General features: G+C 36.6%; 1 protein-coding gene across 8 annotated transcripts in view; it reads left to right on the forward strand.

Annotated features, from left to right (window-relative positions):
- The window catches only part of DCP2 (decapping mRNA 2), a 215,505-nt gene that overhangs the window by 13,165 nt on the left and 180,490 nt on the right, over positions 1 to 21,850 (forward strand). For 5 of the 8 annotated variants that reach the window (XM_076477851.1, XM_076477860.1, XM_076477887.1 and 2 more), the window contains 3 exons: positions 2,294 to 2,455; positions 2,804 to 2,864; positions 4,959 to 8,362. In XM_076477851.1, the coding sequence (XP_076333966.1) occupies positions 2,294 to 2,455; positions 2,804 to 2,864; positions 4,959 to 5,095 (360 nt within the window). In that variant the 3' untranslated portion in view covers positions 5,096 to 8,362. Of the gene's footprint in view, positions 1 to 2,293; positions 2,456 to 2,803; positions 2,865 to 4,958; positions 8,363 to 21,850 lie in introns of those variants that run through there. The other 3 variants (XM_076477895.1, XM_076477904.1, XR_013020373.1) reach the window with 2 other exon arrangements.

The raw sequence follows: 21,850 nt of genomic DNA on the forward strand, positions 1-21,850 counted from the left end.
TATGAACTATTGCAAAAAGCTTGCATCTTTGACTCGTGTGGTCAGATTACACTGTCTCCATTAAAAGACCTCTTCAGTAGGAGGACCTACTGGGAGTCTAGAGACTTGTCTTGGTCTTCCCTACTTGAATACAACTCTTTATTGAGTGAAAAGAGTTTGGGTGGTGGACCATGGAGAATTATCACCAGTTGGGCTTAGCACAGTATGGTGGGAAGTGGGGCAGTTACAACATTGTTAGTGTAATGTGGGTCACCTCTCTATACAATAGCTGATACCACAAGTTATGATCTGAATGTCAACCCACATTACATGTATTGACTTGACAGCAGCTTTTGTTTCAGTACTGGGACAGTAAATTTCTCATTCTGTCTCCTTGCAACACACGAGACTCATTCATCTCCTCCTACCTTCAGTTCAGTTGAAGAGTATATCCTGGTCAAGATAAGATGTCTCTTTGGAGCTTTTGCCATCAGATGTTGTATTCCATTGGCTTTCCTTTGGTTGCTTTCTGAAGGGAATTCATCTAGGTGGTAGTTTCCACCAGTTCCTTCACCAGTTTAATGTAGGATTCTAGTTAAACTGTGTGAAGAGGTTAGTTATCTTTGAAGGTAACAGTTTCTGTACACTTTTCTTTCAAGTTACCATGTGTGTAACTGCAAATAAAGGTTGCTCTTCCATCTGTTGAAGGACTTTTGTCACATAATGATTTTGTCATCCTTAGGACCTTTGGTCTTCTTGATTTACATCAGTGACTGATGAAGGAATGGTCAATAAATTACTTGCATGTACTGATGATATCAAGTTCTTGGGTGTTGGTGGCTGTGAAGAGGATGATACTGATTTACAAAAGGATTTAAATAATTTGAGTTGGACAAATAAATGGTAGATGGGTTCTAATTATAATAAATACAAGATGTTTTGTTATTGGGGTTATCATAATTTGAATTATAAGTACAATTTAGATGGGAATAACCTTAACGATCTCATGAAAGAAAAGGATCTTGATGTAATGGTAGATCAGTCTCTTAAGTCATTCAAACAGTGTTAGTGTTAGGGCAAATAGGATTTTAGGTTGTATTTACAGAGACATTGAATAAAAATCTAAAGAGATTATAATTTAGTCATACAGGTCACTGGTTAGACCACACTTGGATGATTGTGTGTTCAATTTTGGGCTTCTATCTTAGGAAGGACATTAAGTTGTTGGAAAGGGTTCGGGGAAGGGTTAGTAGAATCAGGTGGGAGATGGAGGGTTTGTCATATGAGGAGAGGTTGACATCTCTGAAATTTGAACTACAGGTTTGGACACTTGGTAAAACATTGTAGAAGCAGTAAATTTAATTGAGTTTAAGATGGAGCTTGATAAGTATTTGAGTTATTAGGGCTAGCTTTAAGTTTAGAGGATGGACCAATAGTCCATTCTGTTGTCTATCACATTAAAACACAAGATTAGTTGGGAGTTGCTCTAAGGTTTTAAGGCTAGAAAGATAACTGAACTGTGAGTGGAGGGGAGAATGCGAGCCTGAAATAGGTTTTCAGGTAAGTAAAACTTTTGTACCAACTAAAACTATCTCTCAGAACTATTAGGTGGCCAAATAAAAACAACAGAAACACTTTTTTTAATCTATGTCACTTAAAACTGTTTTTGTTCAAGAGAAAACAAGTTAAGTAAAAAAGGTATTTCTGTAAATCTTTCCATTTATAAATGTTAAATATTAACTGGTAATCATGATGACATGGTTAATGGGCCTGGCTCTGTCAGTTTAAATCATGTTGAGACATGGGATATCTATTGATGAGTTTCAGATGAGTTTTGTTTGTTATCTTTCAACAGATGTTTCTAGTAAGTAGTTTTCAATCTTTTATCTTTTAATCTCTAATTTTTCTAAGAATTAAAATATAATGAAAGATTTGAGTACTTTTGTCCCTCAATCTGTATAATTTTAAAAAACATGAAGACATAACTTGATAGGATACTGAAAACGTAAAATAGACTTAAAAAGTTGTATTAAATAATACGAGAAATGTTGATTATGAATTGGATATTGAAACTTTTATACTTGAATGTTGACAAGAGTTGCTATGTGTGTGCACAGTTAAGTCTTATTTCAACAAAACACAGTTATATTTATTTTTTGCATGCGGTTCAATAAAATATTGCACAAAATTATAAATAGAAGAGAAAGGTGTTCCTTCCTGAAATGTTCAAGTTTCAAGGTTTGTTACTGTGTAGTCTTGTCTGGTGTGATTTCTTTGTAAAGTGCTTGTTTCTGTAATGTGTACTGATTTTCAGGATGAATTTGTTGAGTACTTGCAAGGTAAAGGTAGCCGTCCACGGGATCATAGAAACCTTTCAGCCTCTCCATCTCGAATTCAGAGATTAAAAAGCAATCAACCATCTAATCGTGACAGGGAAAAGCATAGTCTCGGGTCACTTGGTCACAATGATTCAAAGGTAGTGTAGCTGTATTCATCTAATTGGTCAGTTAATGATTTCTGAGCTGCATTAATTTAATTTCTTAATTTTGTTAGAACTTTAATAACAAAAATAATAATTACACAATGAATTACTAAAGAAGGAACCTGAAAAATGAAATTTTTTAGGAAAGTAGACTTTTCTTCAGCAGTGAATGGGACAACGAATGTTCACCATCTCCAAATGCACTTGGATCATCAAAATTCATAATTTGTCTGTTTTGTTTTTTGTGTTTTCTTATCTTTAATATATAGTAAACGTAATGAGGATGGGTAATATAACATGAAGATTACTGCTGTACATAATTCTATTTTTTATAAATTACAGACAGTGGAAAGAAGTTATGTCTTTAATGGAGCTCGGAACTCTCATCCAACTAATACCTCAGGTTAGTTTTCTTATTTGCTGCTATTCAGAGTAGTCATTATGCTTATTAAGAAACTTCAAATTGTAATAGAAGACATTAATATCCAAGAAAAGTTAGAGGATTGTATTTGATTTGTTTTAAAATCTTTCAGCATGAGTGAGAACTAGAATTTGTGAAATCAGTTTGTGGGTTAATGTTATTGAACTATGGTATGTGAAGAACAAAACAAGTCCCTGGCTAATATTGTTGCAGCATGAAAAGTAACCTGGTGTGCTAATTGTCTGCTATTAAGACTTGCCAACAATGTTGCAGCACGAAAAGTAACCTGTTGTGCCAATTGTCTGCTAATAAGACTTTCCAACAATGTTGCAGCATGACAAGTAATCTATTGTGCCAATTGTCTGCTATTAAGACTTTCCAACAATGTTGCAGCATGACAAGTAATCTATTGTGCCAATTGTCTGCTATTAAGACTTTCCAACAATGTTGCAGCATGACAAATAACCTGGTGTGGTAATTGTCTGCTATTAAGACTTTCCAACAATGTTGCAGCATGAAAAGTAACCTGGTGTGCTAATTGTCTCCGATTAAGACTTTTCAACAATGTTGCAGCACGAAAAGTAACCTGTTGTGTCAATTGTCTGATTTTAAGACTTTCCAACAATGTTGCAGCATGACAAGTAACCTGGTGTGCTAATTGTCTGCTGTTAAGACTTTCCAACAATGTTGCAGCATGACAAGTAACCTGGTGTGCTAATTGTCTGCTATTAAGACTTTCCAACAATGTTGCAGCATGAAAAGTAACCTGGTGTGCTAATTGTCTGCCATAAAGACTTTCCAACAATGTTGCAGCATGACAAGTAATCTGGTGTGCTAATTGTCTGCTCTTAAGACTTTCCAACAATGTTGCAGCATGACAAGGAACTTGGGTGCTAATTTCATTTGCAAAACTTTATAATGTAGTTTTTTTTAACCAGCAAGAAGTTAAAGAACAAAAGCAATGATGAACTAGCTCCTTCAGTGTGTGCAAAATATGGGTTTGTTGATTGTGTTAGAGTTTAACTGAGAAACTGTTATCTCAGCGTTAATGATTACTAGTACTAGACTGTATTAAAGCAGGTGGTTTCTAGAAGTGATTAATGCTTGCTAATTAATTTAGCTGTGTTGTGATTGTGAATGTATTCTCAACTAGTTCCTACAAGTCATATTGTTCTAGATTGAACATTGCTGTATTATATGCTTTAGTTTAGTTAGTTACAACTGAATTACTTTAATTGTGTGCTGAATGTTGGTGTTGTGTGTTTTGTTTTAGTGGATACACAGTCTTAAAAATAGTCCTAGGTTTGGAGGAATTTAACTGTCTAGATATAACATGCATAACAATATATATGTATTAAATGTGGCCAAAGCCAGCTTGTACTTACTTGTATGAAGTACTGAAGAGGTTTCATGGAGAGGGAAGTTAGATGTTACCTTAAGTAGTGAGTAGACTGTAGCCTGAGTGTTGTTGTTCTCTGTAATTCTTTGGGAGAAGAGTGACATATTATAAAACTGTTTGGGAATTTTTAGAAATTCATTACATCATATATTTGTAATCTTGTGTTCTGGTTCTACTATCAAGATTTAGTTCCTTGTGTGATTTTGTTATGGTTGTTGTTACACATACTACCAGGGTGAGAATGTGTTATGTGAAATATTTCTGCCATTTGTGTATTCAAATTTTTTTAAAACCATTGAGAAAACTGTTTTATATGTTAAACTTGAACATGTGGTGTTTACTGATTATCCTACTGGTAAATATTGAATATTTATTGTCCTAAAGTTACCTATAATGTGCCAGATGGAACATAAACTCCCAGGTTCCTGGGCCCATGTTTTCATCCCTTTATTATTACAGTGCTGTGCTAATATTAAGTAATAGCCATAATGCTAGAATACTTGTATTAAAAAGTACTATTAGTTAATGAATGTTGAAAACTATTTGTATAGATAGGATGTGTAAAATCTTTCTTGATTTCTTATAGTTTTTATTGTAACTGAAGTGTTTAGATGGTTGATTTAATGAGTTATAAAGACAGTAAGATGTTCAGTGATTGCTCTTCTATGAATAACTAGAAGGAACTATGCACCAAAAAGACACGAGGAATGAACAAGAGGAACCTGACAAGATCTCTGTTCCTGACATGTCTGCCCCATCCTGGGTCCATTTCACTCTAGATAGAAAAACTTTGATGAGTTGTTTTGATTTCTGAATACTACAAGAATAATGAGTTGTAACCTTAGCAGCTGGAGATATTAATGAAATGTATTATTTAAGTTTGTTTACATGAATGTTGGTTAGGACTTGTGAATGATTTTTAGAACTGTTGACAAGTAGTGAAACTGTGTTCAAACAGTTAGTAAAATCATTGTCTTCTGCTGTTGAAACTAGATAAAACTAGATGATGAATTTATAAAGCTAAAAGTAATTTTTATGTTTATTCTTTGAACCAAAATGAAAACAAAGATTTGTATACGTTATATATTAAGTATTGAACAATATATTAAAATATCATTTATGTTCTTTTTGACAGATTAAATGTTATTAACATTAATATGTTTTGGCATACTCCCACATGCTGCCAATGTTGTGATTTCATAAAATGAATTTATTTTCAATAGTTTGGTATAAATGCTAAGTATTAGTGTAATACAGGAGAAATAGTTATGTTTTATTGTTTGAGACAAAAATACAAAACCTTGTCACCCAAGAGCTTGAAAAGGTGGAGCATGCATAGGGGGGGGGAGGGTTAATTGAGAGTGACCAGGCAAAGCCAAATGTACTTGAAAGGTCAAATGGCATTACAACGTACTGTCTCAATGGCCCAGAAGTGTTACGATTAACATTCAGTATATTAGTGTCTATTTTTTCATTACACAATATGACAGGAGACTACAAAGTTAGATATGAGGTTTAATTTTATAAAATAAAATAAGGTTAACAGGAAGTATTGATTAGTGATGACCAACAGTAATGATTAGTGATGACCAGAACTGTAGATTAATTGAATATATTAAGATAGAACTAAAAATATTAAAAAAACAAACAAACATGGATAATTATCATAAATAGATAATGAATACTGAGAGATATTAAGGATAAAAATAAATTTGCATATAATAAAAACAGTTTTGTTTTTGTGACAGAGAACTAATCAGTGGCCATCAGTAACTGATTCCAGGATCTATGTTTATCTCACAAGGTTGAACAGTATTTAAAGTAGCAATCTAATAAACTTGTGTCATTTCTGTCATCTTTGTGTTTTAAGTCAGTTTCAGTGCTTATGAACATTAACTCATTGATAAAATGACTGGGTTGCTTAAAATGTCTGTCAGCAGGGAGATGTTTTTGTGGAATTGAGAGAAGATTTATGGTTGTTGATGTGATCTCTAAGAGTCATTTGAGTGTGTGATTGTATCTGTTCACACTGTATAATATAAACAGTGTTATAAATTGTACAAGTAATACTTCTGGTAAACAGTGTTATAAATTGTACAAGTAATCCTTCTGGTAAACAGTGTTATGAATTGTACAAGTAATCCTTCTGGTAAACAGTGTTATGAATTGTACAAGTAATGCTTCTGGTAAACAGTGTTATGAATTGTACAAGTAATCCTTCTGGTAAACAGTGTTATGAATTGTACAAGTAATACTTCTGGTAAACAGTGTTATGAATTGTACAAGTAATACTTCTGGTAAACAGTGTTATGAATTGTACAAGTAATGCTTCTGGTAAACAGTGTTATGAATTGTACAAGTAATCCTTCTGGTAAACAGTGTTATGAATTGTACAAGTAATCCTTCTGGTAAACAGTGTTATGAATTGTACAAGTAATACTTCTGGTAAACAGTGTTATGAATTGTACAAAACAGTAATGCTTCTGGTAAACAGTGTTATGAATTGTACAAGTAATCCTTCTGGTAAACAGTGTTATGAATTGTACAAGTAATACTTCTGGTAAACAGTGTTATGAATTGTACAAGTAATGCTTCTGGTAAACAGTGTTATGAATTGTACAAGTAATCCTTCTGGTAAACAGTGTTATGAATTGTACAAGTAATACTTCTGGTAAACAGTGTTATGAATTGTACAAGTAATACTTCTGGTAAACAGTGTTATGAATTGTACAAGTAATACTTCTGGTAAACAGTGTTATGAATTGTACAAGTAATACTTCTGGTAAACAGTGTTATGAATTGTACAAGTAATACTTCTGGTAAACAGTGTTATGAATTGTACAAGTAATACTTCTGGTAAACAGTGTTATGAATTGTACAAGTAATACTTCTGGTAAACAGTGTTATGAATTGTACAAGTAATACTTCTGGTAAACAGTGTTATGAATTGTACAAGTAATACTTCTGGTAAACAGTGTTATGAATTGTACAAGTAATACTTCTGGTAAACAGTGTTATGAATTGTACAAGTAATGCTTCTGGTAAACAGTGTTATAAATTGTACAAGTAATACTTCTGGTAAACAGTGTTATGAATTGTACAAGTAATACTTCTGGTAAACAGTGTTATGAATTGTACAAGTAATATTCTGGTAAACAGTGTTATGAATTGTACAAGTAATACTTCTGGTAAACAGTGTTATGAATTGTACAAGTAATACTTCTGGTAAACAGTGTTATGAATTGTACAAGTAATGCTTCTGGTAAACAGTGTTATAAATTGTACAAGTAATACTTCTGGTAAACAGTGTTATGAATTGTACAAGTAATACTTCTGGTAAACAGTGTTATGAATTGTACAAGTAATGCTTCTGGTAAACAGTGTTATGAATTGTACAAGTAATGCTTCTGGTAAACAGTGTTATGAATTGTACAAGTAATACTTCTGGTAAACAGTGTTATGAATTGTACAAGTAATGCTTCTGGTAAACAGTGTTATGAATTGTACAAGTAATCCTTCTGGTAAACAGTGTTATGAATTGTACAAGTAATACTTCTGGTAAACAGTGTTATGAATTGTACAAGTAATACTTCTGGTAAACAGTGTTATGAATTGTACAAGTAATACTTCTGGTAAACAGTGTTATGAATTGTACAAGTAATCCTTCTGGTAAACAGTGTTATGAATTGTACAAGTAATCCTTCTGGTAAACAGTGTTATGAATTGTACAAGTAATCCTTCTGGTAAACAGTGTTATGAATTGTACAAGTAATCCTTCTGGTAAACAGTGTTATGAATTGTACAAGTAATACTTCTGGTAAACAGTGTTATGAATTGTACAAGTAATGCTTCTGGTAAACAGTGTTATGAATTGTACAAGTAATGCTTCTGGTCATCTTTGTTGCCAGTAATACTTTGTGGTTTTTATGAACTTGTTAAGACAACATGTTTTATTACATCAAAGATGACCATCTGTGATAGAGTGTAATTCATTTTTACATAAACAAGGATACCTTTAAGACTTCTTTTCTATGTAAAGTTGTCAATGGGAACTTCAATAAATATTTATCTAATGTGCTCATTACGTTGTAGTAGTGCATGAAACATTGGTCACTGTCGGTTAGAGGTAATGTACAGTTTGAATAGGGAAGAAACAGACAAGTGAGATAATTTGAAAGAGGAAGACAAGACAGGGAGAAATAAAGTATTTGAAGTAAAAGTCAGAATACCAGCAAAGTTGAGGGTAAAGCCCATCAAATGCAACGAAATTAGTGAGTGCCATAAGGTTTGTGTTGAAGTACATCGTGTGAGATGAAATTATTGGGTGTTGTTAGGTTTATGTGTTGAAGTACATCATGTGAGATGAAATTATTGGGTGTTGTTAGGTTTATGTGTTGAAGTACATCGTGTGAGATGAAATTATTGGGTGTTGTTAGGTTTATATGTTGAAGTACATCGTGTGAGATGAAATTATTGAGTGTTGTTTATGTGTTGAAGTACATCGTGTGAGATGAAATTATTGGGTGTTGTTAGGTTTATATGTTGAAGTACATCGTGTGAGATGAAATTATTGAGTGTTGTTTATGTGTTGAAGTACATCGTGTGAGATGAAATTGGTAAGTAGCATTAGATTTGTGTGATGGGATGTGGTGTTCGGTTTGTGTGGTAAATGAACACAGGTTTTATATTTTGTGTTAAATAGATTTTTTTTAATCTGCTTGTTTTCTAACATCCTGTATATTTTGTTTGTTTTAATATACTGTAGCATTCAACAGTCTTCAACTTGCTTTGAATTTTATATCAATAAATATACATAATGTTAAGATCAGTAAACTGTCTTGTTTTCATAATACAGTAACCAAAGCTCACGTAGGGTAAAAATGAATGCAAATAGCTTAAAGAGAAGAAATATTCTAAGCTTTCTGGGTAGTAATATTTATAAAATGATAGCTTGTTATTTATATTTTAGTTATTATATAAATCTGTTAAATTATCTGCAGAAATAGATAGGTTGTGTGGTACAGAGAAAATTAAGTTTGTACCTTCTATTAATGTCAGTATTCTAAAGAGACTTGTCAGAAGAATGGTAGTCACTGTTATTAAACACAATGTTAACACACTGTAACTACTGATACACCAACAGCAGGTAAAGAGACTTGTCAGAAGAATGGTAGTCACTGTTATTAAACGCAATGTTAACACACTGTAACTATTGAGACATCAGCAGCTGGTAAAGAGACTTGTCAGAAGAATGGTAGTTACTGTTATTGAACACAATGTTAACACACTGTAACTATTGATACACCAGCAGCTGGTAAAGAGACTTGTCAGAAGAATGGTAGTCACTGTTATTAAACACAATGTTAACACACTGTAACTACTGATACACCAGCAGCTGGTAAAGAGACTTGCCAGAAGAATGGTAGTCAATGTTATTAAACACAATGTTAACACACTGTAACTACTGATACACCAGCAGCTGGTAAAGAGACTTGTCAGAAGAATGGTAGTTTTTGTTATTAAACACAATGTTAACATGCTGTAACTACTGATACACCAGCAGCTGGTAAAGAGACTTGTCAGAAGAATGGTAGTTACTGTTATTAAACACAATGTTAACACACTGTAACTATTGATACATCAGCAGCAGGTAAAGAGACTTGTCAGAAGAATGGTAGTTACTGTTATTAAACACAATGTTAACACACTGTAACTATTGATACATCAGCAGCTGGTAAAGAGACTTGTCAGAAGAATGGTAGTTACTGTTATTAAACACAATGTTAACACACTGTAACTACTGATACACCAGCAGCTGGTAAAGAGACATGTCAGAAGAATGGTAGTTACTGTTATTGAACACAATGTTAACACACTGTAACTACTGATACACCAGCAGCTGCTAAAGAGACTTGTAAGAAGAATGGTAGTCACTGTTATTAAACACAATGTTAACACACTGTAACTACTGATACACCAGCAGCTGCTAAAGAGACTTGTCAGAAGAATGGTAGTTACTGTTATTGAACAGTGTTAACACACTGTAACTACTGATACACCAGCAGCTGCTAAAGAGACTTGTCAGAAGAATGGTAGTCACTGTTATTAAACACAATGTTAACACACTGTAACTACTGATACACCAGCAGCTGGTAAAGAGACATGTCAGAAGAATGGTAGTTACTGTTATTGAACACAATGTTAACACACTGTAACTACTGATACACCAGCAGCTGCTAAAGAGACTTGTAAGAAGAATGGTAGTCACTGTTATTAAACACAATGTTAACACACTGTAACTACTGATGCACCAGCACTTGGTTTGAACAACTAAACCCGTGAAGTATGGTCTCTATCTTCGGACTACTGAACATATGATTATGATGTATATCAACAACTGAGAACTGCAGGATAAGTAGTTGGTTATTACATTCATAGGTGTCACGCACAAGTGAAATACAGTTACAACAGAAAGTGTTCGTGCCACTGCGTCGTGAGTAGTTTTTTCCTCATAACTTAAAAAGTATCATGATTAGGATAATGAAAGTATAATATATTTTTAATATTATACTATCACACATCTACATAAATTTTTATGTAAATTGAACGACAAATACACTGTTTATAAACGAATAACCAAGCATAGGAGGGACAAAGTGTTCGTGCGTCTACTTGAATGGTCAGTTGTGTAGCCTTTCAGGTGAATAACTTGGCGCAATCTCTCCTCATAGCCCACCATGATCGTTTGACAGTACTCGACTAGTATTTTCTTCCATTCTTATTTACAGAAGGCCTCCAACTCTTGCAAGTTTTTCGGATGATGTTAATGAACCCTGGTCTTCAACTCATGCCATTCGTTTTCAATTGGGTTGAGATCTGGTGACTGGGATGGCCACTACAGAACGCTTATATGGTTCCTCTGCAACCAGGATTGCACATATTTCGATGTGTGCTTAGGGTCATTGTCGTGCTGGAAGATCCAACGACGCACAAGCCACAAGTTCCGTGCATCATTCTTCATATAAGTTCCTAATATATCAACGTACTCTTCTTTTTTCATGATTCCGTTGACGCGGGGAAGGCTGCCTACACCAGAAGAGCTGAAGGAACCCCATAGCATGATCGAGCCGCCTCCGTGTTTAACTGTAGCGACGGTGTTCTTTGGAAGATTCAGTTCCCCCTTCTTATGGAAAATATAGCGAACATCATTGTGACTGAAAAGCTCGATTTTAGTCTCGTCTGACCAAAGAATACTCTTTCAGTGGGTAAAATGTTTATCTACATGCTTTCTTGCATACCTCAGTCGTGCTTCTAAATGAACAGGTTTTAAATATGGAGTTCTACGAGGACAGCATGCTTTGAACCCAGAAGAGCGTAACATGTTCGTAACTGTAGAGGTGCTTACTTCAATGCCAGTTTCCCTTACCAGTTTCTGTGTGTCATTACGTGTTAAACGACGGTTCCTACTAACTTCTCTGAGAACCTTCCTCTTGGTTCTCTCTGGAATTTTGGTGGGGCATCCAGAACAAGGGAGGTTAGCAGTTGATCCTGTAAGTTTAAACTTGACAATTATGCTTTAAACAGTAGATTTCGGCACATTAAGTTATGTAAAAATAATGGAAAGAGACACACAAGACTTGTATTTTAGAATAATTCAGTTTTTTAAATCACTGGACAGTTGTTTCCTGTTCATCATGATGACCAAGCAGATAATGACGGAGACGGCGCTAAATTGCCGGAAGTAAAATTTTTTCTGGCTAAATTCCAATAATTATGAACCAAGTGTCTAGTTCTGGAATGGTATAATGTAGTTTATTTGCCAAATTAAACAACATTTTTACGGGAATATCAGTTTTTCCACACATTCTGAACTGTACGAACACTTTCTGCTCCTCCTATTTTTGGTTATTTGTTTATAACCAGTTTATTTGTCGTTTAATTTACATAAACATTTATGTAGATGTGTGTTAGTATAATATTTATAATATATTGTACTTCTATTATTCTTGTCGTTATATATTTTAAGTTATGAGCAAAAAACCACTCGGGACGCAGGGGTACCAACACTTTCTGCCGTAACTGTATGTTTCTATGTTTATGTGTGATTTAACATACGTTTATGATGTACACAAATATAAATAAGTATATGGAGACACATGTGTGTTCGGGGTTTGGATGATACTTTGGAACTTTTATTTGCCTCGTGGTGCTCAGATGTTAATAATTTGCTTGTTTCTTACTGACCACAAAGGACCCGACATATGCAGGTGGTGACCTGTGGGTCATGGGTTGGAATCCCCATCACACCAAACATGGTCGCCCTTTTTGCTGTGGGGCATTATAATGTTACCGTCAATCCCACTATTCATTGGTAATAGGGTAGCTCAAAAGTTGACAGTGGCTGGTGATAACTAATTTCCTTCCCCTAGTCTTGCACTTCTACGCAAATAGTCCTCATGTAGCTTTGCGCGAAATTAAAGAATAAACAAGACAAGAAATGTCAAACGAGTAGAAGGTGACGTATTATGACGTCAATTTGTTCATTTTTCATTTCTTACAATGGTTCTTCCTTTCTTTAAATTGCCCACATTTAGACATAAAACAGATGTTATAGGTGTAAACTCAGACTCAGACTCAGATACAATAAAAATGCACGAAAATTATAAACATTGTCCGAGGGGACGTATTCCTGAAAATTCATAGTATGGTTCACGCTTCACCATTCAAATAACAAGGATACCTTTGCAGTAATTACAAAATAACAACCCCTAGGTGTGGATTCCTCTACGTGTGGAGGGGACCTTCCAGGGAAGGTTGTTCTTTCAGGTTACCTCCTCTGGGATCTAAACATCCACCCACGTGTTTGTCGTGCGTGGCGACCCGTGAAGGGGAGGAGAGGATCCTAATGGTTGAGGGGTCCAACCCTAACTCACCACATTGGCCTTGAATTCCTGTAGAATGGCCCCCTTGGATCAATCGGCTGGCCCACTTGGGCTAGAGTCAACCAAGTACCAGTGTTGGAAGTTTTCAACAGGTGTTGTGGACATTGTATCTGATGCTGGTGTTTGGGTATAGTGCTCACGAAACCCTGGCATTGCTGCAGTTTCCTTGCTTGATATTGTAGTGCGTCTCCTGGTGGGTGGGGTCAGTGGGCACCGAAATTTTCTTTTTTTTATGGATCCTCCTGCTAAAATTTAAATAAAATAGTGAAAAACAGTCAATAGGTAAACGACCACGTCTTGAAGATTCTGAGCAGCAACCTTCAACATCTGTACCACCAGTTGTACCTCATTTTCTTATATTACATTCTCTTTCAGAGAAACCTTCAGGGCAAATGTCTCCCTTTTTTATTCTGGAGGGACTTCCTGGCTCTCCAAAGTCAGTAAAGAAGCTTCGATCTGGAGATATTGGTTGAAACATCCACATCACAACACAGTGAACTCCTCTTCAATTCAAAGGCAATTGGGGATATACCTATTGAGGTGACACCTCATGCTACTTTGAATTCATCATGAGGAGTTATTGTTGAAAGGGATTTGAAAAACATCTCCGAGTCAGAAATTCTCGCTGGTTTCTCCACTCAAGGAGTTTCTGCAGTGAGGCGCATCTCCACTTGCAAAGATGGAGTTACACTGCTGACATATATCCTCATTTTGACATTTACATCACCACGTGCACCTGCCACCATCAAGGCAGGTTATCTTAATTGCAGGATATGGCCGTACATTCCAAACCCTCTCCAATGCTTCCAGTGTCAGAGGTTCGGTCACTCAAAGACGTCATGTTGTGGTTCCCTGACATGTGCTCGTTGTGGTGGCAAGGACCATGATGCCTATGAGTGTGAAATGAACCCGCATTGTGTCAATTGCAATGGTTCTCACCCTTCCTACTTTCGTTCTTGCCCTAAATGGTTGGAGGAAAAAAGGTGCAGCATTTGAAAACAAATCATAATATTACTTATCACACGACTCATAACATTACTTATTCTGAGGCTTGAAAATTGCTGTCCACCCCTTCATCTCGGACATATGTTGCTGCACTTCGTTCCAGAACTACAGTGGGAGTGCAGACAGATCTATCTGTGCCTCCAAGAGAATCGTTCTCAAAACAAATGAAAAGCCTTTTGACCTCCATGGTTAAAAAGTTGATGAATCAACTTCTGCACCCATCTCTGCTCCTTCCACACATTGCAACAAACCCCAAGATCCACATCCTTTGGTTCCAGTTACAGGCATTTCTTCGGATACATCTTTTTCTCTCACCCCACGATGCAAAACAGTCATTCGTTCGCGTCCTCAGTCACTGGAATCTCCTTCCAACAACAAAGACCTGCCCAATTGACCCAGGGCAGGATTTATGGAGGTCGATAGACTTCCCTCGAATAAGGACAGTAAAGAAAAAAGATGTGGTCATAAACAGAAGGGTTTTTCAGCCAATTCGCCAACACATCATTAAAAATGGCCACCTTGATACAATGGAACTGTCGAGGTTTACGATCTAATCTGGATGACATCAAAACACTGATTGCTTCCTACCATCCTGTATTCTTTTCTTACAAAAAATATTTCTGAAACCTGCTGATATAGTCACTTTTGAGCAATTTTCTCTGTACAGAAATGACAGGCTGTGTGATGGACGAGTACATGGAGGGGTGGCACTGTTGGTTGATCAGCATGTGCCCACCCTGTCTGTCACTCAACATACCCTTGGAAGCCGTAGCCATCCGTGTTTCCTTGGGTCATACCATCACTGTTTGTTCTCTCTACCTGTCACCTGGAGAGACATATGATCAATCAGACCTTGATGATCTCTTTGAACTGTTGCCATCTCCCTTTCCAATCCTGGGGGAATTTAATGGACATCATCCCCTCTGGGGAAGTACTGTTATTGATGGGAGGGGTCATTCTGTGGAGTGTATGCTCTCTGATCACAACCTTTCTCTTTTCGATACTGGTTCTTCTACTTATTTTCATCTAGTTAGTCCTTTACTGCATTGGTCTCTCGGTTTGCTCCCCTTCATTACTCTCCCATTTTTCATGGGCGGTTGACAATAATCCACTAGGCAGTGATCATTTTCCTATACTTTAGAGAGAGACTGGCTGTGGTCGATGCCACCCAACCCACGTGTCCCAGTGGATGCTGGATCAGGCAGACTGGTCCACCTTCACTGCTCTCGCAGAACTTGGTCCTGCCATCGTCTGTCAGCCATCAGTAGACGACTGTTTGGCAGCAGTAACTGACTGTATTATACAAGCAGCTGTTCAATGTGTTCCTAAAACCTCGATACATTTTCCACTATATCCTTGTCTGTGGTGGAATCCTGCCTGCCACATGGCATGGAAGGCTCAAAAACGGACCCGGGATACTTTCCATAGATATCCCACACTTTCAAACCACATCACTTGGATTAAGTTCACAACTGGCATATCTTCTACCACCAGTTCCAAAGTCATATGGGACAAGATTTGAAAGGTCAGTGGGCACTACACTTCTCTATGACTATAATCGTCCCTTTACACTGGTGGAAGTGAAACTGGCCCTTCATCTGTTGGACCTGATGATGTGCACTATGACATGCTGCGCTATCTCTCTCCTGCTTCTCTTGATATTCTTCTAATTGTTTTAACTGGATCTGGCAGGAGAATGTTTTTCCTGATGCCTGGCTATTGTCTTACCTTTCTCTAAGCTTGGGGAAGATCCAAAGATTTCTTCAAACTACTGTCCAATTGCTTTGACGAGCTGTCTCTGTAAGACCTCAGAGAGGATGGTTAATGTTCGTCTTGTTTGGTTCCTTGAATCAAACAACCTTCTCTTGCCCACCCAGTGTGGGTTCTGGCGATAGCACTCCACCATGGACCACCTGATTCGACTTGAAACGTCAATCAGAGAAGCCTTTCTCAAACGACAACATCTTGTATCAGTGTTCTTTGACATTGAGAAGGGTTATGACACAACATGAAGGTATGGAATTTTGTGAGACCTCCATATATATGGGTTATGTGGCCATTTACTCATTTTTATTATTATTTTTTTTAATGGAAGGTGATTCGAAGTTTGTGTCGGTTCGACACTTTTCTGTTCTTTTCTACAGGAACTTAGAGTCCCTCAGCGCTGTGTTTTGAGTGTCACACTTTTCAGTATAAAGATTAATGCCATCACTGAACAACTCTCTCTCACTGTTGCAAACGGGCTCTATGTCGTCGACTTTCACATCTCATGTTGGTTAGTCGTTGAACATGAGATATATTGAGCAGCAACTACAAACTTCCCTCGATCATGTATTGAAGTGGACTATGGCAAACGGCTTTAATTTCTCTCTTTCTAAAACCGTTTGCATGCACTTTTGCCATCAAAAGGGTACTCACCGTGATCCTGAACTCCGTATCGGTGAAGTTCCGCTGCCTGTGGTCCCTGAGACCAAGCTCTTGGGGCTAATCTTTGACTGTAAGCTGACCTTTATACCACACATTAAGCAACTATGGGTCAAATGTACAAGAGCACTGAACATCCTCCGTGTCCTTTCTGCCACCATTTGGGGAGCAAATCGATGTTCTATGTTAAAGATATATTGTGCTCTTATCGAAACTCGACTATGACCACTGGTCTATGGCTCTGCCAGACCCTCGGCCTTAAAGATGCTGGATCCCATTGATCATCAAGGACTTCGACTCTTCACTGGGGCTTTCCACACCACCCCAGTTCAGAGCTTATACGTAGAGTCTCATGAACCTTCTTTGCACCTTTGCCGTCTGCAACTGTCTTTACTATATTCTTCAAAACTTCGTTCCTTACCAAAGCATCCTACCTGGGGTTGTGTTTTCCTTCCTGTGTGGGCCATACTTTTCAAGAACAGACGATCTGCCATTGCTCCTTTTGGCCTTCACATCCAGGCGCAGTTGGATGAATTGGGTCTGTCCTTGGAAAACATTGCAAATGTTACTGGAATGTAACCTTTCTTTAAGTCATCTGAGAAGAGCAGATACTCCCGATTGGAAGTACCGTCTTTTATTTACTGAACGTCTTTCTAACAATCTTTCCATTCCAATTTATACGGATGGTTCCAAATTAGGTGACTCTGTGGACTCTGCTATGGTTAGTTGCAGTTCGGTATTTGCACACAGAATCCCCTCTACAGCTTCTGTGTTCACTACTGAACTGTATGCCATTTCTCTTGCCCTTGATCATATTGAAGCAAAGCAGCACTTCAACTACACTATTTATACTGACTCGCTTAGTTCTCTACTGGCTCTGGAGTCGCTTCACATTGGTTCCCACCCTGTTCTCACTGATATTCAAACCCGACTGGTCCATTTCTCATTAACATCTACTTCTATCCAGTTTTTCTGGATACCAGGCTATGTTAGTATTCGCAGGCACGAGCTTGCAGACACGGCAGCTAAATCTATCTGCTCTGGCACTATCACCACTGTGCCTATTCCATACATGGACTATGGTCCTGTATTCAAGATCGGCTCCGTGCCAAATAAACTTTTCCAAATAAAACCCCTTATTGGGTTTTGGCCATCTAGCTTCCGTAAGGATCGGAAGGAGGAAGTTGTTCTAACTAGACTACACATTGGTCACAGTTTTTTAACTCATCGTTTCATTTTATCTGAAACTGATGCACCAGTGTGTAGTTTGTGTAACACTCAGATCACTGCAAGCCACATTTTACTTTCTTGTCTTCGTTACGACTCTCAACGACGGCACCATTTTAAACATGTTCTGTCCAAAGGTTTGTCCATAACATTAGACTGTTATAGGTGAGGGTGACACTGTCCACCTTGATAAAATTTTTAGTTTTTTTAAAGGTCATTAATCTTTTTATGTCATTTAGGTGTTTTATATTTATTCATTAAACCTTTTTATTGTGGTTCCTTTTTAAGAATCACAATCTCTCTAGTTCGATTTGAAATTAGAAAATGGCTGTAACATTAAATAACTCGACACCAGGACTGGAAAGACCAACTTCAGGTGACTGACGGTGATTCTTGTACTTACCTCTTAGTCTTCCTGGCAGGTTATGATCATTACCATTATGCTAGAGAAAGTCCTTTACAACTTCTCTTACTGTGGTTTCTCTCTTAACATTGTAGACTAGATACTAACATTGGTTTTATGCTTTTTCTGTTTTTCAATAATGTTTTGTTTTATCTTCATTTCCTTTTATGAATTTTACTACATTTACTTTAGTTTTACCTTTTTACCGGACGTTTGGCACAGATAGCTTAGCTGCTTTGTGCCATAAAACACTAAACCAACCAACCAACCAACCAAATAACAAGAATATCTTTGTAGTATTTACTAAATAACAAGGATAATTTTGCAGTAATTACTAAATAACAAGGATAATTTTGCAGTAATTACTAAATAACAAGGATAATTTTGCAGTAATTACTAAATAACAAGGATGACTTTGCAGTAATTGCTAAATAACAAGGATGACTTTGTAGTAACTACTAAATAACAAGGATGTCTTTGCAGTAATTACTAAGTAACAAGGATGACTTTGTAGTAATTACTAAGAAACAAGGTGACTTTGCAGTAATTACTAAATAACAAGGATAATTTTGCAGTAATTACTAAATAACAAGGATAATTTTGCAGTAATTACTAAATATCAAGGATAATTTTGTTGTAATTACTAAATATCAAGAATGACTTTGCAGTAATTACTAAATATCAAGGATGACTTTTCAGTAATTACTAAATATCAAGGATAATTTTGTAGTAATTACTAAATAACAAGGATAATTTTGCAATAATTACTAAATAACAAGGATAATTTTGCAATAATTACTAAATAACAAGGATGACTTTGTAGTAATTACTAAATAACAAGGATGACTTTGTAGTAATTACTAAATAACAAGGATGACTTTGCAGTAATTACTAAATAACAAGGATGACTGCAGTAATTACTGAATAACAAGGATAATTTTGTAGTAATTACTAAATATCAAGGTTGACTTTGCAGTTATTACTGAATAACAAGGATGACTTTGCAGTAATTATTGAATAACAAGGATGACTTTGCAGTAATTACTGAATAACAAGGATGACTTTGTAGTAATTACTGAATAACAAGTATGACTTTGCAGTAATTACTTACTAACAAGTATGACTTTGCAGTAATTACTTACTAACAATAATATATTTTGTAGTAATTACCAAATAACAATGATACGTTTGTAGTAAGTGTTAACCAGCAGCCCCCATGGGGGTGAGGTAAAATTTCGGGTTTACAGCACTAAAATCAGGTGTTCAATTCCCCTGTGTGGATGTAGTTCATAGCCTAATGTGGCTTTGCTATAAAAAAATACTAACCGACAATAATAAATGTTAGGAACCACCAACCGACAAAACGTATGTGTCGTAATTACAAACTGGCAAAATATCGATACATGTATAGTAATTATTAACCGGCAATAATACATTTTCAGTAACTATCAGTCGTCAACCATATATATGTGACTCCCTATTTTAAGCAGTAAATTTGTTGTCACTTTGTTTAAGAAACTAGTTGTTGTATACGATAAGCATTTTAAAGACGTTTGGTTTAGTTCTACATGGAATCTTAACAATAACTGGTCCATTTCTCTCTGTTTTGTAGAAGAAAAACGTTCTTACATGGTAGAATACCTGTATATCTCTTTCTCCTATACAACTGTATACTTTAGAAAAGTCCACCATAACATACTTTCTCTTTTGACATCTACCAGTGATTAAATATGTGATAATATTTTTACACAAGACGCAAAAAGGCATCAAAGGGGTACTCACCGTGATCCTGAACTCCGTATCGGTGAAGTTCCGCTGCCTGTGGTCCCTGAGACCAAGCTCTTGGGGCTAATCTTTGACTGTAAGCTGACCTTTATACCACACATTAAGCAACTATGGGTCAAATGTACAAGAGCACTGAACATCCTCCGTGTCCTTTCTACCACCATTTGGGGAGCAAATCGATGTTCTATGTTAAAGATATATTGTGCTCTTATCGAAACTCGACTATGACCACTGGTCTATGGCTCTGCCAGACCCTCGGCCTTAAAGATGCTGGATCTCATTGATCATCAAGGACTTCGACTCTTCACTGGGGCTTTCCACACCACCCCAGTTCAGAGCTTATACGTAGAGTCTCATGAACCTTCTTTGCACCTTTTCCGTCTGCAACTGTCTTTACTATATTCTTCAAAACTTCGTTCCTTACCAAAGCATCCTACCTGGGGTTGTGTTTTCCTTCCTGTGTGGGCCATACTTTTCAAGAACAGACGATCTGCCATTGCTCCTTTTGGCCTTCACATCCAGGCGCAGTTGGATGAATTGGGTCTGTCCTTGGATAACATTGCAAATGTTACTGGAATGTAACCTTTCTTTAAGTCATCTGAGAAGAGCAGATACTCCCGATTGGAAGTACCGTCTTTTATTTACTGAACGTATTTCTAACAATCTTTCCATTCCAATTTATACGGATGGTTCCAAATTAGGTGACTCTGTGGACTCTGCTATGGTTAGTTGCAGTTCGGTATTTGCACGCAGAATCCCCTCTACAGCTTCTGTGTTCACTACTGAACTGTATGCCATTTCTCTTGCCCTTGATCATATTGAAGCAAAGCAGCACTTCAACTACACTATTTATACTGACTCGCTTAGTTCTCTACTGGCTCTGGAGTCGCTTCACATTGGTTCACACCCTGTTCTCACTGATATTCAAACACGACTGGTCCATTTCTCATTAACATCTACTTCTATCCAGTTTTTCTGGATACCAGGCTATGTTGGTATTCGCAGGCACGAGCTTGCAGACACGGCAGCTAAATCTATCTGCTCTGGCACTATCACCACTGTGCCTATTCCATACATGGACTATGGTCCTGTATTCAAGATCGGCTCCGTGCCAACTGGCAGTCGACTTGGAGTGAGCAACGCGAAAATAAACTTTTCCAAATAAAACCCCTTATTGGGTTTTGGCCATCTAGCTTCCGTAAGGATCGAAAGGAGGAAGTTGTTCTAACTAGACTACACATTGGTCACAGTTTTTTAACTCATCGTTTCATTTTATCTGAAACTGATGCACCAGTGTGTAGTTTGTGTAACACTCAGATCACTGCAAGCCACATTTTACTTTCTTGTCTTCGTTGCGACTCTCAACGACGGCACCATTTTAAACATGTTCTGTCCAAAGGTTTGTCCATAACATTAGACTGTTATAGGTGAGGGTGACACTGTCCACCTTGATAAAGTTTTTAGTTTTTTTAAAGGTCATTAATCTTTTTATGTCATTTAGGTGTTTTATATTTATTCATTAAACCTTTTTTATTGTGGTTCCTTTTTAAGAATCACAATCTCTCTAGTTCGATTTGAAATTAGAAAATGGCTGTAACATTAAATAACTCGACACCAGGACTGGAAAGACCAACTTCAGGTGACTGACGGTGATTCTTGTACTTACCTCTTAGTCTTCCTGGCAGGTTATGATCATTACCATTATGCTAGAGAAAGTCCTTTACAACTTCTCTTACTGTGGTTTCTCTCTTAACATTGTAGACTAGATACTAACATTGGTTTT

Source organism: Tachypleus tridentatus, chromosome 2, assembly GCF_004210375.1.
Source record: "Tachypleus tridentatus isolate NWPU-2018 chromosome 2, ASM421037v1, whole genome shotgun sequence".
NCBI classification, from domain to species: domain Eukaryota; kingdom Metazoa; phylum Arthropoda; class Merostomata; order Xiphosura; family Limulidae; genus Tachypleus; species Tachypleus tridentatus.